This window comes from Colius striatus, chromosome 4, assembly GCF_028858725.1.
Source record: "Colius striatus isolate bColStr4 chromosome 4, bColStr4.1.hap1, whole genome shotgun sequence".
In the NCBI taxonomy this organism is placed as follows: Eukaryota; Metazoa; Chordata; class Aves; order Coliiformes; family Coliidae; genus Colius; species Colius striatus.
In genome coordinates, this window is record NC_084762.1 from 16,224,997 (window position 1) to 16,251,756 (window position 26,760).

At 42.3% G+C, this 26,760-nt stretch overlaps 1 protein-coding gene across 7 annotated transcripts in view; it reads right to left on the bottom strand.

Moving 5' to 3' along the window:
* Positions 1–3,578: 3,578 nt before the first annotated feature.
* Positions 3,579–26,760, bottom strand: part of PIGN (phosphatidylinositol glycan anchor biosynthesis class N) — a 113,317-nt gene continuing 90,135 nt past the window's right edge. For 3 of the 7 annotated variants that reach the window (XM_061994875.1, XM_061994871.1, XM_061994869.1), the window contains 6 exons: positions 24,482–24,537; positions 23,917–23,992; positions 22,559–22,632; positions 19,525–19,567; positions 17,803–17,855; positions 10,478–10,845 (listed from right to left, as the gene is read on the bottom strand). In XM_061994875.1, the coding sequence (XP_061850859.1) occupies positions 10,722–10,845; positions 17,803–17,855; positions 19,525–19,567; positions 22,559–22,632; positions 23,917–23,992; positions 24,482–24,537 (426 nt within the window). In that variant the 3' untranslated portion in view covers positions 10,478–10,721. Of the gene's footprint in view, positions 3,679–10,477; positions 10,846–17,802; positions 17,856–19,524; positions 19,568–22,558; positions 22,633–23,916; positions 23,993–24,481; positions 24,538–26,760 lie in introns of those variants that run through there. The other 4 variants (XM_061994870.1, XM_061994873.1, XM_061994872.1 and 1 more) reach the window with 4 other exon arrangements.

Consider the following 26,760-nt stretch of genomic DNA (forward strand, 5'->3'; position numbering starts at 1 on the left):
ACACTGAAAACCAGCTCCAGCTGAGGAATAACTGAGGTCAATACACATAGACTCTGCCCAGGTAATTATGCATACTCCTCCCATGTTAGCTGAAGAGAACATGATGATGATGGTACATCATTAACATGTCTATAATCCCCCCTACCCCCACCTTTTTTTTTACTTTGGCATATGGAATGGAAAACTGCAGTTAAACATTTATCATTACATCTTTTCTGGCTTGTGTGAGAAACACTGCCTGCCTGCACTATCTTGTATTTGAGAAGCAGGAAGGATTTTGCAGGCAAGACAAAACACAGAACTGTTTTAAAACAGAAAACAATAAACTTGCCTCTCCCAATATGAATTTATGTGATTTACTGATTTCTGAATTGTTTGAGTCCAGAGGAAAAGAACAACAACAAAAAGACTATATGTATAGTATCTTTTAGTAACAGAAGCAAACCTAAATAATGGGAATGGAAGAGCTCCTCTTCCACAGCCCTCACCCCCTCCTGAGTTAATTTGCTGGTGATAAAAACTGATCCCAATGTACCTTCTTCCAAAGGAATCAGAACTGATTATGAAGATTAGCGATTTTTCCATCTTCTCAGCCAGTCAGGTGTTGCTCCTGCCCACACATATGATTTGACCAATCTACAAAGAGTTTTGAGTGAAGGCTGGGATTTCACAACTTGGATCGAGGGAGCTGGAGGATTTGTCTGGAGGGAGTGGGGTGGGTTGCACATGAGAAGACAGTCAGTGAGAGTCAGCTCATCAACCAGAGCCATTACTTTGAAAAGCTTCAGCACCGTGGCACCTGTAGTAGCATAACAGAAAGCCATGACATGCACGTAGGTCCAGTGTAATAAATCTGGCTTTAAAAAAGGAATAATACACTTACAAAAAATGTAAGGACTTGAAGTTTTCTAACAACCAGCCTTTAAGTTATGCTTTTGAGAGAGCATTTTAACTGTTAATCTATCTACAAATGACTTTTTGATTTATTGGCTTCCATGGGCTTTGAGAAGTTCCTGCTGATTTTGGCAGTTGTTGGCTTATATCCAAGGTCCATGCAGTACAGAAGCATAAAATCTATTTTGATGCTTTAAACAGACATGGAGAAACCTCCAAGCCCTCTTCTGACTACAGAAACATGGCTACTTTCATAGCACTTACATGTCATGCTGTTTGATCATTTTTCAGTGACTTTCAAGTTATTTTCACAAGGAAGAGAAATTGCTAAGGTATTCAGGTACTTTTGTGCAATCTCATTCATATTGAAAAAAAAAAAGAGAAAAGAAATACAAAAGCTTTGAAGATAGTCTGAATAAAATCAGAGATAATTTCTTTATCATTTTATAGCCCACATCAAACCTGTAAAGAGACTTTTCAGCCATTCTCTCCAGACTGCATTTCCAACCTTTTTCTGTCTGTAGGACTTTCTAGATCCCCTTTTTTTTTTCCAGTTTGTTTCTTGGCTGCTCTGGAAAATATACACTCTTGTAACAGTATCTTATAGCTTAGATCTGTCAAAATATTGTCACCATTCTTTTATATTTCTTGTTAATTATCCTGAGTCTATGTTTTGGGCACCAAATCCATTAATTTTTATTCAAAAAAAAAAGGAGATTGTCACCTTCTTGTGTATCTCCTGAATGAAGGACACCATGGCACTGGCACACTTTAACTAAACTTCCCCCAACCACCTTGAACTTCAGACATAATTTAAGAGAGATAATATCAGCAGAGATAAAATAAAGGGAAAAAATATTATGGAGTCAAAAAGCTTCTCAAAAAGCAAAAAAACATGCAAGAGTAGCATGTGCTTCTCTGTGGTGATTGCAAAAGCCCACAGGGACCATTGTGAAGATTGTCTGCTTGAATGAATGCTTGAGAAATGTAGAGTAGCCATTGCTTTCAGCTATCTGCTGGAGATGGAAGTGGTAACCCAAGGAGCATATAAGTGATATAAGCATATAAGTGATATATGCCCAAACATTCTCCTTTAGAAGGGAAGAAAGGAGAAAGAGGTGGACTTCGCTTGTAGTTCTACTTTGCTAAATTTCACTCAGGCACGTGAAAACATTCCTGCATTGTTACATGGAGTTCAAAACCAACTTATTTACAAAATGGTCTCACAAGATCATAGAATCATAGAATGGTAGGGGTTGGAAGGGACCTTTAGAGATCATCCAGTCCAACCCCCCTGCAGAAGCAGGGTCACCTAGATCAGGTCACATAGGAACATGTACAAGCAGGTCTTGAAGACCTCCAAGGAAGGAGCCTCCACAACCCCTCTGGGCAGCCTGTGCCAGGGCTCCCTCACCTCAACAGTGAAATTAGTTTTTTCTTACATTTAAGTGGAACTTTTTGTGTTCCAGCTTCATCCCATTACCCCTTGTCCTGTTGCTATCTACTATAGAAAAAAGGGATGTCCCAACCTTCTGACACCCACCCTTTAGATATTTATAAATGTTAATAAGATCTCCGTTCAGTCTCTTCTCCAGACTAAACAGCCCCAGTTCCCGCAGCCTTTCCTCGTATAAAAGATGTTCCGGTCCCCTGATCATCTTGGTGGCCCTGCGCTGGACTCTCTCCAGCAGTTCCCTGTCCCTCTTGAGCTGAGCAGCCCAGAACTGGACACAGGACTCCAGATCAGGCCTCACCAGGGCAAAGTAGAGGGGGAGAAGAACCTCCCTCGACCTGCTGGCCACACTCTTGTTGATGCATCCCAGGATGCCATTGGCCTTCTTGGCCACGAGGGCACATTGCTGGCTCATATTTAGCTTATTATCAATCAGGACTCCCTGATTGGTAAGATGAATGCCGGAGAAACGTTTCAAGGTACTGGTAAAGGAAAACACTGTTTGTTGGGAGGTTGGGACTTTTGGCCTTTTTTGGCTTCGTTCCATTTCCAGTTGAGCCATTTAGTGAAAGCAACATTTGGCCAAAGCAGAATGAGATTTTCACAGAACAACAATAAAATATTTAATACATTTATGTTCCCAAAAAATTAAAACCAAACCAAAACAGAACACACAGAACAAAATTGTTCTGAAATGGGCAGACCAGATTGCTCTTTTACTGGAATACCTCTGTTTTGCTCTAAATCTGAGAAATATTAGGCAATTGCCAGCTCCCACTTCATCAATAGGAGCTGGGGATGCTCCATCTGTGACGAGGTCTGATCTGTTTGCAGTCCTACTAGTTGCTGCCATCCTGATTCAAGTGTTATACAACCAAGTTTTTCTCTTTTATAAGCTCTCATAGCCAGACTTTGGTCCTCCAGTTCACTTAAGCACATGCTTAACTGAAATGCACAAGCAGTTTCTTGAACTTAGGAGCTGACGCTGCCCCGCTGCAGTTGGCAGAGCCAGGTTGTTTGAAGTTAAGCACACGCTTAAGTGCTCTGCTGGATTTCTGCCCAAACTGTCAATCTTCTATAGTTAATCATTTATCCCCCTGCTTATGTGCTGGTAGTTATGCTTCAGCGTGCAAATATGTAAATTGCTTTCCTAAAGCTCTGCGCACCAAGCACAAATAATGCTTCCTCAGCCCTTTACAGGAGTTCTTCGGTCCTGTGACATCTCAGATAGATCAAACGGCACTTAGAACTGGCAAGAAAGTTACTTCTCCACTAATTAAACAGAATCATTACCGCGTTCCTCTTCTTAATAGCAAGGCTCCTTCCCAGACCTGCAAAATAACCAAATAAATAAGGCCATTCAGCTCTAACCTGACAAGTATCACACATTTTGCCTTTAGGAGCGTGTACATCGATCCATCTTACACACACCACTGCTCTGAGAGCAAGAAAGGCAGCAAAGCTGTCAAATGTGTGATAAGTACATTTGCATAACTGCAGCACAGATGAAGTGAAGTAACTGGCCGCAACGAGGGTATTTGCAATACAGCACAAAGTAATTCTCTCTAAACGCAGTGACCACTTTAAGTTTTCTTTCCCCAGGTGAGGTTAACTGCTGTGAACTATGGGGGAATGTCGCCTCAGCTCATCTGTGCCTCCACTCATCTGTGGACCTGCTTTAGCAGGGGGGTTGGACTGGATGATCTCTAGAGGTCCCTTCCAACCCCAACCATTCTGTGATTCTGTGCCCTGTTGCTTTGTATTCAGAAAGCTCAGAGCTCCCTTGATCCTTCACAAAGAATTCAAATTGGCACAAGGAAAGAAAAGATAGTTACTGCCATTCAGTTCCAATATATTGTATGGGAATGATAGGCAGCAATGGTGCCTCACTGAAACACAGCCTTAAAATACAATTAGTTGCAGTTCCATAGATTGCAGAGCCAGTTTTTCTGTGCTCCTGCCCGTGGGGCTTTCCACGCATCCACTAATGAAAAGGCTGTTTTTCCCTAAAGGTCAGGTATTTTTGCATGAAATGAGTACTGGGAAGGGAAAATGACAGATTCTGTTCCCTTGCTCTGTAGAGCAATTCATGTAAAATTTTATCCTCTGTCAAGCAAACTGCCTGGGAAAAAAAAAAAAAGCATCCAGACACTTACTCTAACACTTATTCTAAGAGGAAGCTTGAACACTTCTCAGGTTGAGTCATATTAAAATGAATTCATGCCAACAGCTGATCTCCCAATCATTCATTGGAAATAAAACCCCATCACAAATGCTGAACTTTTAAGTATATTAAAAAAAACCCCAAATCCTAAATAAACAAACAAAAGCAGCAAACCAAGAAAACAAGCTCCCCAAGGATAGACTGCCTGCCATCATGGACTGTTCAACAGGACAAAACTCATGGCCTGAACCATCTCGGGCTCCGGCACTGACTCTGCAAATGCTCCCAAGCTCCTGACACAGAGCTGGGCTGGCAGGTTGCCTCCTGGGCCACCCAGGCCTAGAGGGGCAGGGGTTGAAGGGCTCTCACAGGGAACCACAACAAGCCACGCTCGGGGACAAAACCTCAGGCATTGCTCACTGCACGACCATTTGGGAACTGGCAGAGAAATGAAGCCCCAGGAGAGGGAGAATCCCGGGACAAGGTTTCAGAAGGCTTGTGTTTGGTTCAGGCCTCAGATAAAGATTTGGGCATCATCCCAAATGCTACGAGGTTCTCCTTCATGGTGTCATTCTTTAAAAATGACACACATTTGTTTCTATTTTTGGCCAAAGATACCAGTCAATTGCCAAGTTACATTAAAGGAGGTGAATCTACAGTGTTTTAAAGGAAGTGTAAGGTGTTAGTTAGAAGAGACACAAAAGGATACTGCATGTATGAAAAAATGCCCGGTGGTGAAATAGATACTTTCCTTTCACAGCAGGTCAGATAGAACAAGCTTCCTACTCAAAGGCCATGAGGGAAAATACCCACTCATTTCTAGAGATCTAGTGAGATGGAGACACAAACATCCAAGCGGCTAAATATAGCTCTGGATGTCACTGCTTTGTACAGCGAGTTCCAGCGTCCCTTAACTTAATATGGAGATTGATACAAAAATAAAATAACAGAAATTTTGGAGCCTGCCTCTGCTTGTATGCACACACCACTACATTTCAGGCCTTGTTGAAAATTACTCTGCGGTTTTTGCCTTGCAGTGTCTCACATGCCAAGAAGGCAGAATGATGACGTCCAGCACAAAAGGCCATGTTTATGGAGATATATAAAGGTTACTCCACAGAAAGTCGATATGAGAACTGCACTCGGAATGCCTTCTCCTTTAACATTTCTGCAAGAGGATAAGCTAAGTTTAATCAGAAGAGTGTAGGTCCTGGCCAGAGATTTCCCCACCCTAAATGCCAGTGGTTCAGTTTTGCAAGGTTTGTTAATGGACACGTGTCCTTTGGATCAGCCTGCTGTTGCTAAAACTCAGGGCAGCTAGTGCAATGGATGCAAACTCCCCGAGGAAGGAGAGAAGGCACCAAGAACAGCAAAGAGCAGTGCTAGTGACACGTGGCTTCCTCACATTTCTCCTCCCTCCTTGCTGCGAGGCAAAAATGTTGTGCCCCACTGTGATTATTGAACTTGCAGCCTGTATGTTGGATCCCAGGACAACTAGGCCAGGAAGGCGCTCCTTGCAGCCCAGGTGACAAAGCAGAGCTGCAGATGGCAAGGGATTCTGCACAGAAGTGGGCTCCATAGCTGGTCGTTTCCTCCTGCCAGCACATTCGGCTGGTGATCGTAGCGCTGTGCTTTCTCTCAGAGAATGCACTGGATGACATCCAGCCATTAAGAAGAGGTTTGCCAGAGGAACTGACCCTCAGTGAAAAGTAAACCTGTATGTCAGCTCCACCTTATGTAACATTCAAGGAAACAGAAAATAAAATAAGGCATTTGCTGTTGCAATTCACATGGAAGAGGAAATGCAAACAAATAATGTGTGTTTCCTCTTAATTTCCACTCGAAATTATCTATTTTCAAAGTCAGAAAGTATGAAGCTTGCTGACAAGCATAAGCCAACGAATAAATAAACACATAAATAAATAAATATGCAACAAGCTTGATCTCAAAGGTCACGGAAGGGGGCGAGTGTCAATGCCTTCAGCCTTCCCCTTCCCTTTTTCAGTTCCCCTCAGATGCTAAAAACCCCTGTGCCCTGCCCTGGGGTTAGGAGGGAGCCCCTACAGGAACCTGCTGAATTCAGAGACTCTTCAAGCCAATGAACTGGATTCAACCCTCCACATTATTGTAACCTGTCCAGGAGAGACTAGCTGAGGAGAGGCATAAATAACTTGGTGACCACCAGCTGTTGTGACGGTCAGTTCCAGCTCACCACAAGCTCTGTCTCACAAATGACCAGGGCTGATCTGAGGCTGTCCCACAGACGTGGCAGCAGCACAAGATAGGTTCCCAAAACTTCCTAAGCCATGGCAGCTCACAAAGCAGCTGCCCAAAGATGACAACACAGAAAAAAAGTCAAAACCTCTTGCCTTCAGGCTGGGTGAAGCCAGAGGTGGTAGAGAAGGATGGGTCACCTGAAGCTACCCCACCACTCTGACATAGAGCACATCCCGGAGCAGCTGCAAGACAGAGACATTCTCCCTTCCCCACCACAACTGTCGTTCCCCAATATTCTCTCCAGATGTCTCCTGCTCACAGCATTCCACATCTTGTGCCAAAGACACAGGAAAAGGAACTGTAGGATTCACGTGGGCAATTCTGAAAAGCGGTGAGTATCTTACCATCAGAGATTAGCTGGGGTGCTAGGAGCTGAAGTGACATTTGTATCATGGCTTGGCCAAACCAGCACCGCAGTTCAAGGTGAGACTGAAATTTGGGTAAGGCCATCAATGTTCATTCACATCTTTGCTCTCATTCAAGAATGTGAAGGCTGTAGCAGCCTTACAGCTCAGCTATGGCATGCGCTGAAATTGCTAAAGCTTCTACAATCTGATTTACTCTGTGAGGGAGGTGGGGAAGTCATTTAGTTTGAGTCATAAGAGGTCTTGATAAAATCTAAGCTTCATCATCTCTGAAGAAACAGCTCACTCCCTGGATGGATATCAAAACGCTGCTGATAACACAATAGCAAAGAACAATTCCTAGTGCTGAAGATTACAAGATCTTCATATCAGCCACTCTGCAGTACAGTTTCTCTCGCATTACACCACCTGATGGGCACTCCAGGGTTATGGTTAGCTCTTCAAGGGTCCGTGACTCTGAAAGCAAGAAGACATAAGCTTTGCAGAGGTTTTTGACTATGACTATAGTTAAAAAAAAATAATTATGCAGCCTCAGGCATAAACAATACTGTCACTCTATCTGCCTTTCCCTGCCTGAGGTTTTCAGTGTCTGGAGCCTCACCTGCTCCAAGAGTCTGCAACACTGCTGCAGGTAAAAGAAGGCAGGCAGGATGGCTTGGGGTAATTCTGCCTTTGTGGTTTTAGCATAAAATGCAGGGACCGGGTGATATCCACTCTGGCCTGCACTGCTCTACTGGTTCAGAGGCCTCCTCTCTGTGGCCTGAGTCCTGTCTGAGCCCCAAAAGGAGGGATGACACTGGATGACTCTTAAGTAGAGAAAAAGAAAGCTTAAACTCTGATGAACATAAACTTTAATTCCCTCCTTAGCTCCTAAGGTTGGGAAGGAGTTTTTCTTGCTGATTACATTTGTTTCTGGAAAAGAGAGGAACATACATCAGTGGGAGGGAAGAGCTGACTTTGTCACATACCCCATGGGGCTGCCTAAAGTAGCTGAGTGGGAGAATTTTTAACACCTCCCTGTGCTGGATTAAACCCAAAAGTGTGGGCCAAGACTCTGGCAAGAGCCTCCCCTGGGGAGACACGGGAAGAGCAGAGCCAATTCTGCCTCTCCACCAGAGCTGCTCTCCAGCACTCCCACTGCCTCGCCTAGAAACCGAATCCATAAATGGCACAGAGATGCAGGGCACCAGCAGGGGAAAGGGGAAGGTCAGCTAAGGTTGCTGCCTCTATGGCCCAATTAGAGCAAGTAGCAAACAAGAATAGGCCCCTGCAGAGCACCACTGGTGAAAAAACAATGCGTGTGTTGCAAATGTTCTCCCGTGCTCATCATCCCCTTCCTGCTCCTACAGGAGCAGATGTAAAACTCAAAACTACCCTGTGGAAAGAGACAACACAGAAGCCAGAAGCAGAAAGAGTAACTGATGCAGGCTGTACTTTGGACAGTCATTTCCACCTGCCTGCATACCACAGTGTATGGATTCTTCTTACTAGCACACAGAAACAGCATCAGCCACTGTGGGGTGCGGTGCTGGTTTACAACCAGACCTCTGTGGTAAGAAGAGACATCAGGCCTGAGCTTCTGTGCATTCTCCTGGGTAGCCTGCAAGTCAGTTCCATCAACACCAACGGCCAGCTGTTCCGCTGCTCCCATCAGTGAATTTGCTCTACAAGTAGTAGTTTTGCAAAGAAATCACTCCAGCAATGGAGGCTGGGATGGCACATGGTACAGCTGCCTATAGCTTTGTGTACTGAAATGACAGCACTGTAGACAGAAGTCTCAAGACATCAGTTAGGTCACACAAAGCTGATGATAGAGTGCTGGACACTCTAGATTCTTGTAGACCAAGGCTGAGGTGAGGATAGCTCTCCATAGCAGAAACACAATGTTTCTATGCAGAACAAGCATGGCAGATTCCCATGCCTACACATAGCCTTTGCTGTGGCAGCAACTCTCCACCTGCTCATGGCTGCTCCTTGCCTTGGCCGTGTGGTTCAACTACCAGCAGTGGGCACAAACCCAGCTTCCAGCATGCAAAATCTGTGGGTACAGTCTGTAACAAATGTGAAATCTCATCTGTGACTGAAGCCTGCTGTCCTAGCAACATGCCCTGTAGGACCACCACACCACTACCTAATGGAAAAATGACTCCCTCTCCAGTGCTCAGACACTCTCAAGAGGATCTCCAACGCCGCACGGATGACTGCTGGCCCAGGATATGATATTTTTCTAGCACTCAACAAGCAGATGGAGGTTTGTGACTGGTTTCTCCCAGCCAAACTTCCTACAGAGGCAGAACTAGTTTCCAGAGCATTAAACAGACATGTGACCATGTCCAAATGCCAGATGGCTGGAAAGAGTATTGGAGCAGCCCTCATGACAAACGTCTGGCCTTGGCTGCCAGCACCACGGACCATGCTTGCTGTTAGAAGGGCTACAAAGCCAGAAGTTTATCTCAAAGCCTTGTGCAATGGATTTACAGTCACTGGGTCCCCAAGAGTACCCGCAATGACGGAGCCTGTAAGCACCCCATCTCTTTGCAATCACTTGAAATCAACATACAACCAGGGGATTTGTGACCGCATTTGATTCATGCCGCAGCCATTACCCAGACTGACGCTTGTAATCAGGAGCAGAACACAAACAGAAAGGAAAACGAGGAAACAATGGAAAAAAAGCTTCCATATGGCATCACTTTCTGCAAACCACCAACTCCAGATGTGGTTTCATGATCTCTTTATGCTGATCTAACTCTGGGCTGCCACTGAAGCAATCAACCCTAACCTCCCTGCCCGCCCTGTCACGAGCTGGACCAGGGAATTTGAATGTTATTTCACAGTTCTTCAATCGGCTTGTTCTTCATTTGGACCAATTACCTGAGCTGGCAGAGCACTCAGGCTGCCCAGGCGTGGCAGAGATAGCAGGAGAGCAGGGTCAGCAGCAGCAGCAGTGAGGGGCAGCTGAAAGCTGCTGTCTTACAGTAAGAGCCTCACGGTGTGCCAGTCTTGACCTGCCACAACGTGTTCTCACACGCAGGCTGACACGGTCTGCAGAAGGCATAGCCAGTTGCAGAGATATTCAAATGCAGATGCCACGTGGGCTACATACCAATCAATGATCTGCTCAGACTGACTGCCTTCATGCTTTAGCCTGCGAGATGCTTACGTGAGACATACAAGGAAGCTAGGGCTTTGCATGCAGACTCCTAATGAGAGTGAGCACGTGTGAGACAAACAGCAGGCACACAGGTTGTAACAACCAAAAAAATCCACCCCCTCCAAAAGATGGTTGCCTATTTCTTTAAAAAACAATTTTGTTGCTGTTTTTATTTTCAAGAAATCCGTACACTTGGAGAATAAAGCTGAGGCTTTTTTTTCTGGCCAAAATGGCAATGTCCATATACAGATTTCAGTCACGGGACAGCATTTAACCTGTACCAGCAGAGCACTCTGATCCTCAGATGGGATTTTGGCACTCTAGTCCCTTAACTTGTATTTACGGTCCGGAGGTGGAGGTTGGTTCAGAGGAAGCCTTGAGGGTGGGAATGAGGCAGGAACATTTATAGCTTTATCACAATGAATGGTGTTTAGTCCTTCTGGGAAGTTCAAGTCTCTGTGTAGTTAGCAGCTGGGCCAATCCATTCATCAGCATCATAAATATGGTCAATGACATCACCAGCACATAGTGGCTTATGCTACAAGGAGGAGAGAGATAAAAGAAGTGAGAGAAAAATGCAAACTTGCAGAGTAAAAAAAAACCCAACTCTGGCACAAACAACCCTCTGAATATTTTATTCTTTGATCACTTTACTTAATTACTGCTCTGGTGTGACATTTTATAGATGCTGCTCCTAGAATACAACTATTATGGCAGCACTACCAGTAAAAAACAGTATCTGTGACAAAATAAATTGGGGACAACAGAAAACACAAATGAGTGAGTATCAAGTGAATAAAAGGAACTAGGTGTATTTTGCATTCAAGTAGATAATTCAACATATGTGACTGAAACCATTGTAAAACTTCCATTTGCTGAACTGATAATGCAGGATATGGTGAGAAGTTGCCATCAGGTAACATTCCTTGGTAAGATAACTCAGATATTTATGTCAACTGAAGTGCAGTTTTCTACAGAAAACACTATTCCAGCGATGAGAAGCTTTAAGAAAAAAAACCCCTCACTATTTTTTCACTCAACGTTTCTAAAAATTGTGTGTTTCTCTGCTGTGATGACACACGGTTTCAGAGAGATTAAATGAACGAGTTCAAGAGTGGCTAATAAACACAACAGAAAGATGCAGATTCTGGGTTAGGGAGTCCTAGAATCATAGAATGGAAGGGGTTGGAAGGGACCTTTAGAGATCATCCAGTCCAATCCCCCTGCAGAAGCAGGGTCACCTAGATCAGGTCACATAGGAACATGTCCAGGCGGGTCTTGAAGACCGCCAAGGAAGGAGACTCCACAACTCCTCTGGGCAGCCTGTGCCAGGGCTCCCTCACCCTCACAGTGAAATAATTTTTTCTTATGTTTAAATGGAACTTTTTGTGTTCCAGCTTCATCCCATTACCCCTTGTCCTGTTGCTAGCTACTATAGAAAAAAGGGATGTCCCAACCTCCTGACACCCACCCTTTAAATATTTGTGAATGTTAATATCTATTAACAGTCTCCTCTTCTCCAGACTAAACAGCCCCAGTTCCCGCAGCCTTTCCTTGTATGAAAGATGCTCCAGTCCCCTGATCATCTTGGTGGCCCTGCACTGGACTCTGTCCAGCACTTCCCTGTCTCTCTTGAGCTGAGCAGCCCAGAACTGGACACAGGACTCCAGATGAGGCCTCACCAGGGCAGAGTAGAGAGGGAGAAGAACCTCCCTTGACCTGCTGGCCACACTCTTCTTGGCGCATCCTAGGATGCTATTGGCCTTCTTGGCCACGAGGGCACATTGCTGGCTCATGGTTAGTTTATTATCAATCAGGACTCCCAGGTCTCTCTCTGCAGAGCTGCTCTTCAGCAGTTCAACCCCCAGCCTGTACTGGTGCATGGGGTTGTTCCTTCCCAGATGCAGGACTCTTGCACTTGTCCTCGTTGAACCTCATGAGGTTCCTCTGTGCCCAACTCTCAAGCCGGTCGAGATCCCACTGAGTCCTTACGTCACTTTATGACTAAAAGGATAAGAGATTGTTCTCCACTTGCTCAAATTCTGCTACTTGATGTTCATGAGTGTTACAGATGGGGTATTTAGAGTCAGGTTGAGGTTTGAACTAGGATATTCAGCATCCTGCAGTTCATGGTCTGAATCCAGCCAATGTAAACCATCAGCCATTTAGAAATTAGATTTTTTTCCAAACACAGGGACATTTCAGGCTGGAGATGCCAATGAAACATCCATGTCCATCAGACATGCAGTGCAGCCGTTTTTCTCCTGGGACTCCTGCAGATATTGGCGTTCTGACATGGGAGATACCCTTACCTCCTGCTGCACCCGCTATTTCAAAGCAGATGGCTCTCTGGGACCAGTAGGGTAACTTCAGACTCAACGAAGTCTGAATTCAGTCACCAAAAAAAGGACTGCAAGGAGCACTTGCTTGTTTAATGACCTGGAATTTCTGCCAGAGGACTCATTCTGTTTAAGAGTTTATCCATGGAAGAGCGGTAGAGCTCATAACGCTGCCTTTATCAACCCTCATGACCCTCAGACTGTGACAATCCTGGCACGGGCCTGGTCCAATTTAGCTCTGTGGAGGAGCACTAGCTTTTCACAAAGCTGGGCTGCTAACCAGCATGAGAGAATAAAAGCAATCAAAAAAGTTCACTAATGAGCAGGAGCTCTTCCACAGTCAGGACATCAGCAACCAAAGGAGGAGCTGAGGTCTGATCAAAGTAGATGGAGAACACTGGAAGGGACTTGAATCATGCTACAAGATTTTTCAGTTTTGGTTGTATGACTAAACCTCACAATTACCTTGCTCAAAATACATAGGTTTAAAGAAATCAATCACAAAAATCCACTGGCATAATAAGGCTCAGGCCTCAACCAGCTTCATCCATTCCAACAGCTTGCAGCTCTACACAGCACAACTGAAAATATTCACTAATGTGAACAACTCAAGGTTTAAAACAGGAACCACCTTTCCAATGTGTCTTTCCTACAAGCACCTACACCTCCAGCTCCAGCTAAGCAGAGCAGGATGCTTACCAGAGCCTGTTTCTGTAGGGGAGGTGAGAGCATGAAGTCAGGCCCAAAGCCTACCTTTCCCTGCTCTGTGCACTTTGGACTTCGTGGTGGTTCGCAGCATACTTACAACAACAAAGATAACACAACTCCCCCAAGAGCTGCCTTTGGAAGTCCACCCGGGTGTGCCACAGGTTCAGTTTCAGTTTAACTGAATGTTGCCGTTATCTTCAAGGCCTAACGTGCCCCTGGGGACTGTGCAAGCACCACATGGGGGAACAGAAGTTTGCCTGGCTTTTAAGGGAAGAACCACTTGGGTAAGCAGCTGGATAGCTTAACATCTCATGAATTACTGGTAACACCTCAGCTTTCCTTCTCACCTGGCATGAGAACTGTAGTTTTTCATCTAAGAAGCAACACCACTTTCTTTCTAGCTTTCAAAGAAAAGCCTGAGTTAGAAATCTAAAAATCACAAGCCAAATGAAGACACTGCCTTCATTCCTAGAGGATCACCAACTTTGCTGCCACCACAGGCATCCTTCCTTACACAGACATCCGAGTTCCTGTCTGCCCCAAAAGGAGCTTTTCCAGATGTGGGTGCTAATCAATGACTTTGGTGGGCACAGAGAGAGGTTTTCTCAAAGGAAAAAACATCTCCACAAACTCTGCTTAGCTACCTGTCAGTCAAGGGACTGGGTTCTCCATACCTTTGTAAAGAAGACTGCTGCACACACTTCCCTGCTATACTGCAAAAGGCTGAATAGTTATGCTCCTTTATTAAAATATCACATGCTCAGAGTAAAAAAAAATAAATATTATGCTATAGAGGACAATTAAAAACAATTTCAGTCTATTTGTCACATAATCACACACAGCCAGCACCTCTGGGGCTATCAGCAACTGGTACTGCAGTACCTGCAGGCAGCTCTGCTTGGTAAATTAGTTCTCAGGCTGGGGTAATGCTGTAATTAAACTAACAAACAAAGCAAGCCTCTTGCAGGTATATATCACAACAGTGGTGGCAAAATCTTGATCCCTATACAACCCAGAACTGCACCCTTGAGAGGATCTGTAGTTATAGTTAGCAAGTAACTCTCAAAACAAGCTTCCTTCACAGGTAACTCTCAAAACAAGCTTCCTTCACCAGAAGTCAAAACTGAGCTAGTAAGAAAAAGGAGTGAGATTCTAGGTACAGGCAAGCTAGATCCATGTGCAGGAAGAAGAGATAAACAGGTACAATAGAATAGATGAGAGGGGCAAGGACAGGTAATGGTAGAGAATAGATAGAACAAGCTTCTCATGATCATGTGCTATGCACTGATACATCTAAAATACTAGGAAAAGTGCACTACTGTTTTAATGAAATGCAATGGTGTGTTCTTCTAGATGCTATTTATATGATGTAATTTGGGGTGACCTCAAGATGCATAGGTAAGGTTAGCAGACCTTGGAAGCTTGTGCAAGCCACTGCTATGAGTTCTGCATTCACTGTGAGATTACTGTGCCATTACATTACAGACAATGAAAAGCATTCTCTGAAAAACAAGTTCACATTGATTTTGGTATGACTATTAAGCAAAGGGTCTTTCAAACTTTCTAAGCCATAAATATCTATGGTAATTGATAATTTACTGAGAGGAGGCAATCAATGATGCGTTGACGATGTCCTGAACACAGTAATATGGGCCTATATGTTGAACCTGTTGTTCCAGATCACTTCATTAATGATCTGGTAGAGTGGGAAAAGCAGAAATCTCTTTAGGTTCAAAGACAATACTTCAGTGGCATGGTGAATTCAACTGGGAGAATAAAGACATCATGTTGTCATGGCACCTATGAGGCATGGCAACGTGACAGGTAATGTGGTTAAGGTGTGGTAGAATGAGATGTAAAAACCAGGAGCTAGGGTTGAAACCATGAAAAGAGGAAATATGTTAGTTCACTGAACAAACTCTACTTCCAAACAGTGAAAGAGATCCAGTAGGAAACAAATTATCACCAGAAAAGAAGCAGAAAAGGTCTTTTTACCACATGGGATAAAAAATTGGCTCTTACACGAGACTTCTGAGCATCAGTATTGGACACCCCCCGCCGCCCCCCCCAGCATTGCCTAGTGAGAGTTTCCTACTGAACTTGCACACTCCTAGCAAGAGAGAACACACACAGAAGTTTTGAAGCCTGGTAATTTGAAAATCCATAGAAAGCTGTCACCACAGAAAAGAGTATGGAAACAGAGCTCAGAAGCTGTGCAAGTGAGGCACATAAACCACTGAACTCTCACAGTCTTTAGAGGAATGCATCTTCACTGGGCTGCTTTTCCACCTGTGGTTTCAAGGTCGAGGTAACTAGTAACTTAAGAGGAACCCTGATAATTGTGCACACAGATACACACACTCTCTCACACACTCTTCCTATCAGTGCCATAAACAAAAAAACCACCAAAGGAAAAACAGGAAGGTGAGAACAGTTGTCCCTAAGGACAACTCTTATTCTTTGCTCCATGAAATCCTAAACAGGTTTTGTTGAGATATAAACAGTTGGGGGAAAAAAAAAGAACCATCATTTCCTTAACTGACTCAGCCTTCTTGGGAAAATTTTGGCAACACCTAAAATGTCAGCTGAGATAGGATATTTTCAGACCTTACTGTCACAAAGCAACAACAGACAACACTGTGATGGGAATGCCACAGAGCTGTCACTGCAGTTGCAACAGGAAGACAGGAAAGAGCCATGTTAGTATCTCTCTCCCACTGGTTTTGGGAATTGCCCAAAACCCCATGAAGCTCATCTTCCCTTTCAGGAATGAACAACAACAACAACAACAAGAAATATTCTTCTGTGGCCTGCTAATTTTGCCAAGCTTGAGGATCACGCGTTAGAAATCTGCTCAGAGGAGAAGGTTCAGGTGCCAAAATATTGCTCATGTCAGGTAAAAGAGGGACCTTTTCAGTTCTGCTCCTATGAATCACCTCTTTTCTTATGCAACCTAGTAATTTTTATTTTATGTGTGTATACTCACATACTTATAAAACATATTTTAAAAGACTACAATAAAATAACGTGGGTGGCAAAGTCAAACACTCAAAAGTGAAGTAATGACAAATTTAAAGTTGCCTGAGCAGTACGCATTAGCACATTACAAATTAATCCCAAATTATTCTTTTGAAAGGACTTTTCCAGTGCTTTCTTCAGCTCAAAACACACACACCGAGCAGCAGAATTGTGAGTAATGACCTCCTCTAAACTCTTTGGGACAAGGCAAGCTTCCAGCTGAAATGGATCCAGCAATCTATCACCATTGTAAATCTCTACATTATGAAGACTGTGCATCAGAAAGGAAGTTTTTGCGTCCTTGTAACAATCTACAGTTTTGCTTGCTAACTCCCAATTAGAAAGGTTCTTGTCCAGCAGCACAGAGCTTTTCTGAGGTCTTTAAAATCCTTATTAATCTGCATAAGAATTCAAACCAAAGGATGAAGCCACCTGATTTACTATACACTGACCATAGCAAGGAAATACGATGTTAAAGCATCATTTCCACTCTTTGATCTGCTTCTCCTCCCATGAGGAAACTTTAAAAGGTAGGCAGAAGCAGGAATTTGAAGGTCCAAAGAGAACAGGCAGAACACGCGTGCACGTGTGTGTCCACGCACGTATGCGCTGGAGCTGGGGCTCAGCAAAGCACACAGTAAATGTAGACTAAACAGACTTATTAACAATGGGTCACTATTCAACTTCTGTTTAAATAACAGTGTCAAGTGACCAGATTGGCTGGATTATTAACAACACATAGCTTACTAAGCTTATTAACAGCATATTATCTACTTCCATAACTCAGGGAAGGTAAATCTGAAATGTGGATTCCTAGTAGATGTTGTTTCTGGACTATTCAGAAATAAGACTGTACAGCTGAAAACCTACCTCATTTTAGCTCTCATTTTAGCTGTGATTCCTATGTTTACATGCTACAGATTTACTCTTCCCCAACTAGGGGAAGGATAAATGCATGGGTCTTGGCAGCCACCAACATATTTGCACAAGGTTCATTAATTCACCGGGGATTGTATATGGAGGCTTAATTAGATTCAAGACAATTAACAATTTTGATAAACTGTTATTTTAACAGTGATTACAACTAATTAAAATGCAAACTAATAATGAAAATATATTTTGTGTGTGTGTGTAATTACTGTTCTTCAGAATTCAAACAATCCTATTAACTGTATTTCTTGCCATGCTAGATTCATTACTTCAAGTCACTCTGGCACAGATTTTCAGACACAAGTTTTAGCTTGAGGTATATGTACACGTATACATGTGTGCACACATGCGTGCACATGCACTTTAAGTACAGGGGACATCACTGAAGCATTTGATTAAGGAGAGTAATTGGAAAAAATTACAAGAGTTCTGAGTAGATAAACAACAATATTAACCTATGAGCCTTTTAAAAATGCAACAGAAGCAAAAAGATACTGTACCTTGTTCCAATATCCAGCCAGCTTCCATAATCTTTAACCAAAAAGAAAAAATGCTAGGAAATAAAAAAACCTTTGATTAGTACATCAACATTGCACAATTTGAAACACAAAATTAAGTGCCATGTTACTCCAAGTTTCTTAATTCTTTGGGTAGAACAGAGGTAAGACCTTTCCAGTAATGTTTATTTGGACCAAAGTAAAGAATAGTCTAGGAGCCAGAAGTAGATTTAGCATGTGTCAAACACAAATAGCTCAAGAAGGGCATTCAAGTAACTGAAGATGACCAGTAGAGAATTTTTTCAGCAAGAAAAGCCAAGGCACCTTATTGCTTCAAATAACAGGACTTCAAATAATGCTCAGTGCCAAAGAGAAGGCTGCATATTATTTCCATGGAATTCTGTCACAAATATCTTTAGGCAACTCTGGCAGTTCCCCACCTGTACAATGGGAACAATATTTGGAGAAGAGAGCACTTGTCTGTTAGTTATCCCCCAAATTCTATCAGGTGGCCACATTGATGCAAGACCACATACCAATCCTCTCTTCCTTTTTCCCTTTCTCATTTCTTGATACATACAGACCTTCTGCACTGCTCTTGGGTAATATTTTGTACATGAAGTACATATTTGCTAATTGTTTTAAAATAGTTAAGCCAAAATAGGAGAATGTATGAGATATGAGACCTCGATATACTGGTGCTTGTTACACATCACTACACATCTGCACTCTTTTTTTGGTCTAATTAGACTGATTTCTGGTACTTCAATTCTTTTCCTGTGCAAGTTATCAAAAATCAGATTAGTCACACTGATTTATTTTGAAAGTAAAGCTCCACTTCTCACTCTGCATACCAGCTAGCTGGCTTTTTTACTCACTGTTTTTCCTACCAGGTGAGATCCACAGATCATGCTGTACCAAGGAACCACGTCAGGAATGCCTACTCTAAAGGGACAGAACTAAACAGCATGTACAAAGTGAGAACACCAGCCCTACCTGCTGCTTTGGAAAGCTTTCTGTTTACCTTGTGATATCCAGTGGCACTGCTTGCTGTGTTGAAGGGAGTGTGAGTGGGCAACAAAAACATACTTTTAACCTGTAAAATGTGTGTTGGGATATTGTTCAGCTTTCAGTTGTTTTAGCTGGCTTGGTTTGTGGACACAAGCCTTCTGAAGACAGCATTTCCTAACAGTTTATTACAAAGGGCACAAAGTGTCTTTGAATGTTGCTGATCTGTTGGATTTTGACAACTGTATCAGAAGTGGTGGGTGACACATTTCTCCTTTTCCTCTCTTTTTCAAGGGAAGGTGGGGTAAGCAAAAGGTTCAGAATTCCTGAAAAATTAACTAAACCCTGCATACCACTAAAATTGATATTCTTATTTAAATTCTTCCTAAGAATTCGATTGGTAAGCACATGAAAAACTCAGAATGAAAACTCATTACTTCATTTTTGTCTCTTACTATGGTGAGAATATTGCTTCTTCAGAAGCACTAATTACAGGAAATTCAAAGAGTGGTGATTGGAGGAGTTTATCTCTAAATTATGCTAGGATTTCAATCCAGTTCACTGCCCTAGTTACAAAAACTTTGAAGTCTGAAACAAATTCAGATCTCTCTAGACAGAATTAGGAGAGCCTTCTGCTTCCTGATCTTATTTGAAGAGAATGTGAAACAACAACTTACCAAAGCCATAATGTCTGAAATCACAAAAACAACAACTTACCAAAGCCATAATGTCTGAAATCACAAGAACAATGAGGAAAAGGCTGTAAAGAAAAAAAAGAAAGGGGGGGGGGGGGGGGTGGAAGAAAGAACCAGACCATTAACCTTTATTAATGGGCACAGATGTTATAAAGCTTATTAAAATCCCCATAAAGAAATTAAAATAAGATATGATTTCTTGCAGTTGCCTTTCAATCACTGAGATACATTTAAATTTATTAGAGAATGCTTAAAATTTATGGGTAGAACATCTGGCATTTGTAATCACACTCTGCTTGAAAAAGACAATTCACACAAACAGAGCTTCAATTTTGCAAAAGAGAAACTCGAGTCATTTACTGGAGAACAAGAGCACCTTGAAAACAGCACTTGTCCATTCCTGATGCAGGGAGCTCATGTGCTTGTTAGGCCAAACAAAGCTGATTTACATGTTTCAAGATGGACTCAAGAGTGAGCAAAGCTGTTTGGCACAGGGAGATAGACATTTGACAGCCACCCTGGTGGATAAAGGAGATGCTTGCCCCGTGCTTTCAAATCTCTTGGTGCCCAGAAGCTGCTCTGGGAACACCCAGTATTTTGGTGGTGTGTTCCTCAAATCCACCGGCCTCTCTATCAAGTGACAAGCTACTTTTGGAAAATAGGCTGCAGCCAGTAAAAAGAACCGAAGGGAACATGCAGAGCTATTTTTTTTCACCATTAACCTAATCTTCTTTTCATTAAACTATGTAAAACCAAAATGACATGACAGAAATTGCTATAACTGGTTAAAACTAGCTTCTAAATTAATGACATTGTAGTAGTGTTGCAAACAGCTGACACATAACCCTGAAATGCCTTCAACTAAAATACAGTAAATTTATCAGTACTACCATCATAAATCCACAAAGCCTTTTTTGGGAAAATGCCCTGCTTCAGTGTTGCACGGCATGTACTGAGGGGACACCCATACCAATGCCTCTTGATGAGGAAGTTTCTGATATTGCCTACCTCAGCTATGCTTCATTAGTAAATAAGGATGCAACTAACTGATATTATCTCCAACACACTGAAAGGCTTCTCTTCACTTTACCTAAGGCTCAGACAGGATGTTGCAATCTCTAGTGCCTCTCAGCTAGAGGGGTGTTTACAAAAGCAAGGTCCAAGAACATATTCTGACAAAACACTCCCCATGAACAGGGGTAAAAAAAAAATCATCTTTCATCTGTAAATGGGGAGTTTAGGAACAATTTGTCCAAACCACGTAAATCTACTTTTTACCCTTCTGAACTGCAGGAAGCCTTTCACAACAGAAGGACAACACTAATTTTAGGGTGTGCTTATACACTACAAAGACAAGATTGCCCCCTGTGATGCTTTAATTTATTAAGCAGAGGCAGCAAGAACAGTAAAGAGTGCAGCACAGACTTGAGGACGCGCTGACAATCAGAGCAGCACCTCTCCAGGGATCCTGGGCATGTCCTGTGGTTTCTGCCTTGTTCCCAGGCTGATGCTGTAGCAGTATTACTGCTACTGTTACCTGAGCACAGCTAAATGAAGCTGGCACAAACATCATCCAGACTTACGACGACAGCCTTATAAAGTAGCACAGAGGTACTCATGTCCCCTGGTTTAAGAAATTGGTATCATTTCCCCTCTCACACACTCAGATGCACATTCCTGAAAAGCTTGCAATATCACTGGTGCTGCCAACAGAAGTTCACGAGTTGGGAAATGCTGACCTTTAATAATGTTTGAGCCATAGAAATGTAAATCACTAGTCTTCTGAACAGCCCTGATTCCTCAATGCAGCTCTGCTTCTATATAAGCCTTAGTGAGAAGGACAGATATCCTTTGGGGGTCCATGGACTGCCCAAGTACGCTGAACGAACAGCTAAGGCAGAGGAGGTAAAAGGAATGGGCTTCCTCTCCAATAAGAAGTGAGATTGCCAGCTGCCATGTCCTTCTTTAGTACTGAGTGGCACTGTGCAAGGAGACACAGGCAGGGCATAGGCAGGATGAAGACAAACAGAAAGGCAGAGGGCATCACACTGAGCAAGAGCAGCTTCCTCCTGCTCAGCTGAGCAATACTATAGAATCACAGGATGTTTTGGGTTGGAAGAGAGTTTAAAGACCATTTAGTTTCAACTCCCCTGCCATAGGCAGGGACATGTTCTGCTAGACCAGGTTGCTCATAGCTCCATCCAACCTGGCCTTGAGCATTTCCAGGGAAGGGGTTCCATATGTAGGACAGAGTCCTTGCAGTCCTCTTGCCACTATCCCATGAGGCTTTTCATCAACCCCACACAATTTTCCCACGGTGACAACTTCAAAATCATGTGGCTGACAGGGACTTCCTCCATCTCATCACCATCCATAATCCCACATGATGAACAGAGCCCTGAAAAGGGTAGGGGCAACTAACAGTTTAAAAACATAATAATCTTAAGACAGTGAAAAGAATGAGGGTAGGTCGTGTCTGGATACATCGCTCTGAGTATGAGCACCTACCTGGCCCACATTAATTCTGAAAAGTAGAGACAGAGAAAGGAATGGCAGCCATCTGATCCCACTGCAAAAAATACCTAATCCTGAATACACCTGGGAAGCATTGAACTGCAGTGGAAGAGCTTACAGCCTTCTCTTTTTAAATGCTATTTGTGGTGAGGTCGGTGCTGCAAAGCTGTAAATTGGTTACATTGGGTTATTTTAAAAACACTGTACTACAGGCAGCAATGCAATATAAAACTAAAATCAGACTTTAAATCCTACTCATTTTTCTACATTACAGGGGAAAGAGCTCCTTCTGTGCATTGTCAACCATGAATATTAAATATCTGACTGTTTCAGACAGGGCCAGCATTTGCACTTAGACTAATTTATCACTACAAAAAGAATTTCTGAGTTTGCAAAATCACTGAACAAAAACCCCAAACCATAGTAACAAATAAAAGTTACAATGTGATCTGCTGTGTTTTTTAAATTTAGATTAAGATTTGATCATTCTTAATACTTTCACAATAGATCTGAAACCCTTACTAATGCAGAGCTTACTGTACCTCTTAGAAGACAGCTGTGTTGTGACTTGAACTGCTTCAAAAGCACAGGATACCAGAACAAATGGGATCACAACCTGTTTAAAACACAAGCTACATTTTGGTTTACAGCTGTATTTACAAAACAACCTGGCAGGTTGTGGAAACATTTTCCTGCTTTGGAAATGATCACAGAATGTGTATGTTACAAAAATAAAATATTGGCAAGAAAGAGTAGGAAATAATTTTGCAGAAAGTACGTTTAGTAAATGAATAAAAACTCCCTTCCATGGTCATAGCTGAACTGCAGTGAAATAAGCCATGACACAATATGGAAAACTATAATTAAAGCACATTAATGATCCTACTTCATTTATCTATTTTAGCATTAGTGATGAATACGTTAACAAGGCTAGAAGACAGAACTATCCAGATCCAATCTCTCACGTGACAAGGCTGCAGAGCTCCAAGTGTAAAAGGGCAATCTCACCTCAGGAACACCAACAAAAAAAATCTGAATATAGAATTTTATTCAGTTAGGCAAAGATCACATTGCCTCTCCAAACCCAGATCAAGCAACTGTGAATGGTTCCATAAAGAACAAAACAAACAAGTTAGAAACATGAATGTTGCCTTTTGCTCTTTCCAAAGTTAACTTGCAATCCATAAGTTAGTAGTATCAAGACTAAAATCTGTTATCTCACATACAGGTTTGCATTATTGACTTATGTCCTGCAGTATAACATGCAGTATACCTGTAATTTAAGCCTGCTTTCTCTGGGACAGAAGCAGCAGAAAGGCAGACAGGCAAGAAGTACTGCTTGTTTTAGTAATAACCAATAAATTCCATGTCTCCCTTCCTGTTTGCCTCTCTACTCAAATATTAGAAAAGAGCTCCCACACCTTGCCTCCAAACAAGTGCAATCCAATCTTTGATAGAGTGTTAAAAAACAGAAAAATAAAATTCCCTGTAAAATGGCAACCTCATCTGTAGAGCATTCAAAGTCTGTACTTAATAAAATGCAGACTGAGCTAATAAAATATAGATATCCTGACTGTTTCTGCAGACACGACACTGCAGGGAATGCTTATCATTTAAGAAATAATTTAAATATTTTCAACATTCAAAATTTCCATTTTAATACAATAAACTGAGCTAATGTGGTTAAATTACATTTCCCTGCATTTTAGCTTCCCTCTTCTGGGAAACAGAAGGATCTGTCTCTGAAGCACTACAAAGGCGGAACGCTTCACACATGGTTAAGAAGGCTAATGATGCTCAAATATGTATGTTTTTAGAAACTGCAAAGTAACAACCTTGGATGTGCCGTGTTATTTATTGAACTTCTTGGAGAAAATTTCACTAAGGTAACATTACCAACCTTTAGCACAAGCAAGCCTCCCATCATGAAGGGGCTGAAGACAGTCAAGAAACAATAGACAGAAGCGGGGTCAAAACTAGAGAAACAGGAAAAAGACATTACGACATACCCTTAAAATGTCATTTACTATTAAAAACCCAGAGCATTTAGTTACTCCTGTAACACCCTGTGCATGTATACATTTTTAAACAAGGCTTCCAGCTTGCTCTTCACTTGCTCAAATGTTATATTAGCAAGGACAGCCTACCTCACTTCTTTCTCTACAGTTTTTCTCTGCTCATGTCTTTCGAGGTGCCAAGCTGTTGGTGAGCAGCTGAGCTCGCTCTCTCTGCTCATGCTGCCGATAACTTCTAATGGAAATTGAGACAATCTCGTAACCAACAAGCTCAGGCTCTTAGGGAACACGTTACAGAGAGCAGAAAGGAAATACATGGATATCATTATTCCACTGACTATTGCTTTAATTCTGCCACTCAGCTTTTGCTAACCAAATTTATATTTAGTAGGCCAAGTGCAGGAAGAATTGTTTTGTACCCTGTGTTTCAAATCAATGAATATAATTTACCTGTTAACAGAAGCTATGTTTCCGGTGCCAAAAAAGGCCGTCACTATGAAGAAAACCTGGACGTATTTGAGGAAAATACACCACAGAAATGGCTGCAGTAAAACAAATCCACCATTGCCTCTCCTTCATTCCAATGTACTTTCAAAACCCAATCACGAAACTACAAGAACCTGACTCACTATTACAGTTTCACACTGCAGTAAGAAATCCAAAGTACTGTCTAGCTCTACACAAGATGCCACACGTGACTTTCTCAATTTAAAAGACAAGGACCATTTGGGTAACATTTTAGAGCCTGTCTGGAGGCCCTTGCTAGAAAGCTGCAGCTTGTTTTTTCCAGGCCCCTAGCTAGCAAGATAGGAACATCCTTGGACCACAATCCCAGCTGTGCATTCAAACACACACTAAAAAGAGACAGCTTTAACGAGGAACTCTCTGTGGAAGAGATACGTGTCTATGAAACAAGATTAAAGGTTCCTGTGCTATCCCTTCCATAAGTTTCTTGGCCAAAGGTTATGCTGAGTCTATCCATTACAACACAGGACCCCTATGCTTCTTCCTGACTGGAGGGAAGATGACTCTGGCAGTTATTAAGTAAGTTGTTTTATAAACCTTGTCCTAGCACGACACTAGCTGCTATATGAGCCCATGAAAGGTATTTTTCTACCTCTTGAGCTCATTGGGGCCCATTATAACTCATACCTCTTCAGCTCAACAATGGTTTTCAACTGCTTTTTTCCATCAAGCAGTTAGTTAGTCTACAATGATGGCTGCTACCGCCAGAGCTCCCTCTGGTCATCCCGCTCCTCTTACAGCCCCTGCACTGGATCATTTAAGCCTTTGCATAAACCATTTGCTACCAACTGTTCAGCAGAATCATTGGGATTCTGCATGCAATGTTTTGGAAGGATTAGGTCAGCATAACTGTAGAAATTATGCTTCCCAAGAGTATCACATCATTTGAAGTTTAGTAACACAGCAGTCTAACAGAACAGCGCAGTTCTGCCAGTTAAGATTTATAAGAACAACAGTTCTGCAATAAAACAAAAAAACACCAGTAGCACATAGGGCTAATCAAAATGCAATCTGAATCTTCTTCCAGAAGATCAGGTTATAAGGTCCCTCAGCACAAGCTGACTTTTGGACCCTGTATAGGAACCATGAGAGTCTTAACATATACAGCTCACAGAGTCCTAGTTGCAATGTGACTGCTCTACCAGAAAAGGTTTCTTTTCTAATACCACTGTTTCTAAACATTAAACAGCATCTAAAATAAAAAAGCCACAACATCTTTTGAGCAGATGTGTATCTCTGCAAAGGAGACCTGCAAATTGTGTATTTTTTTCAGGAGCTGAACAAAATACATGCCAGTGCTTTAGATTAAGATGAGATTAAAATAGTGCAACAGTCAAGTGTTAGATGACAGTAGTACTATGCTGGAGCTTAAAAAAATTACAATTACATTGCTTGATATTTGGTTTGGCTAATTTTTAGCATCTGACAGTGAGCAGAAGCTTTACTATAATTAGCTCTTATTTTTGTTAAAATAGCAAAAGAAATGAATAAATTCAATGCAAGGTGTCACAGCTGCTTTTCAGGTATACTTTAAAGCAAACACAAATGCTCAACACCTGGCAAATTGTTTTGCCTCCTTCCTTAGGGCTGAATTGCCTTCTTAATGAGCTATCTTGTCACACCTCATCTGCTGTTGGCTCCCAATATCCAACAGCATTGTCCCAAATTCCAACAGTGCAGACTCGGCAACTGTGATCCACCCTCTGAAATTTGGTTATTCTACAAACTATAACGCCTGGTTTTGCAGAAACCAGTATTGAGACAACTCTCTCTCCAGCTCCAGCTCTGATAGCCCACACCTACACTGGAAACTCACATGTTTATGACTGGCTCATAATTTCTTCTCCACTTGCACATCCATCACCCTTGCTGCCACATACCCCTCGCTTCACTGCAGTACCATGATGGAAGAGAAAAATGACAGCATTATCAACTCTGTATGGTATTTAAAAAAATATAAAAATCAGCTGGAGTTTCAGTTACAGTAATGCAAAATAAGCCCTATGTTAGTGAACAAATAGCTCTTCCTTCCCAAGCCCATATAATTTCTAATAGCAGAAACCATGTGGAATACATTTCACTAACGGTCTGCAGGAACTGTCCTCATCTCATCTTCCTGCCTATGGCCAATGCCTACCCCCTAACATTTTCTTCCTAACACACTGCCATACTCTAAAAAGGAGAAAATAAGAATAACTGTAATA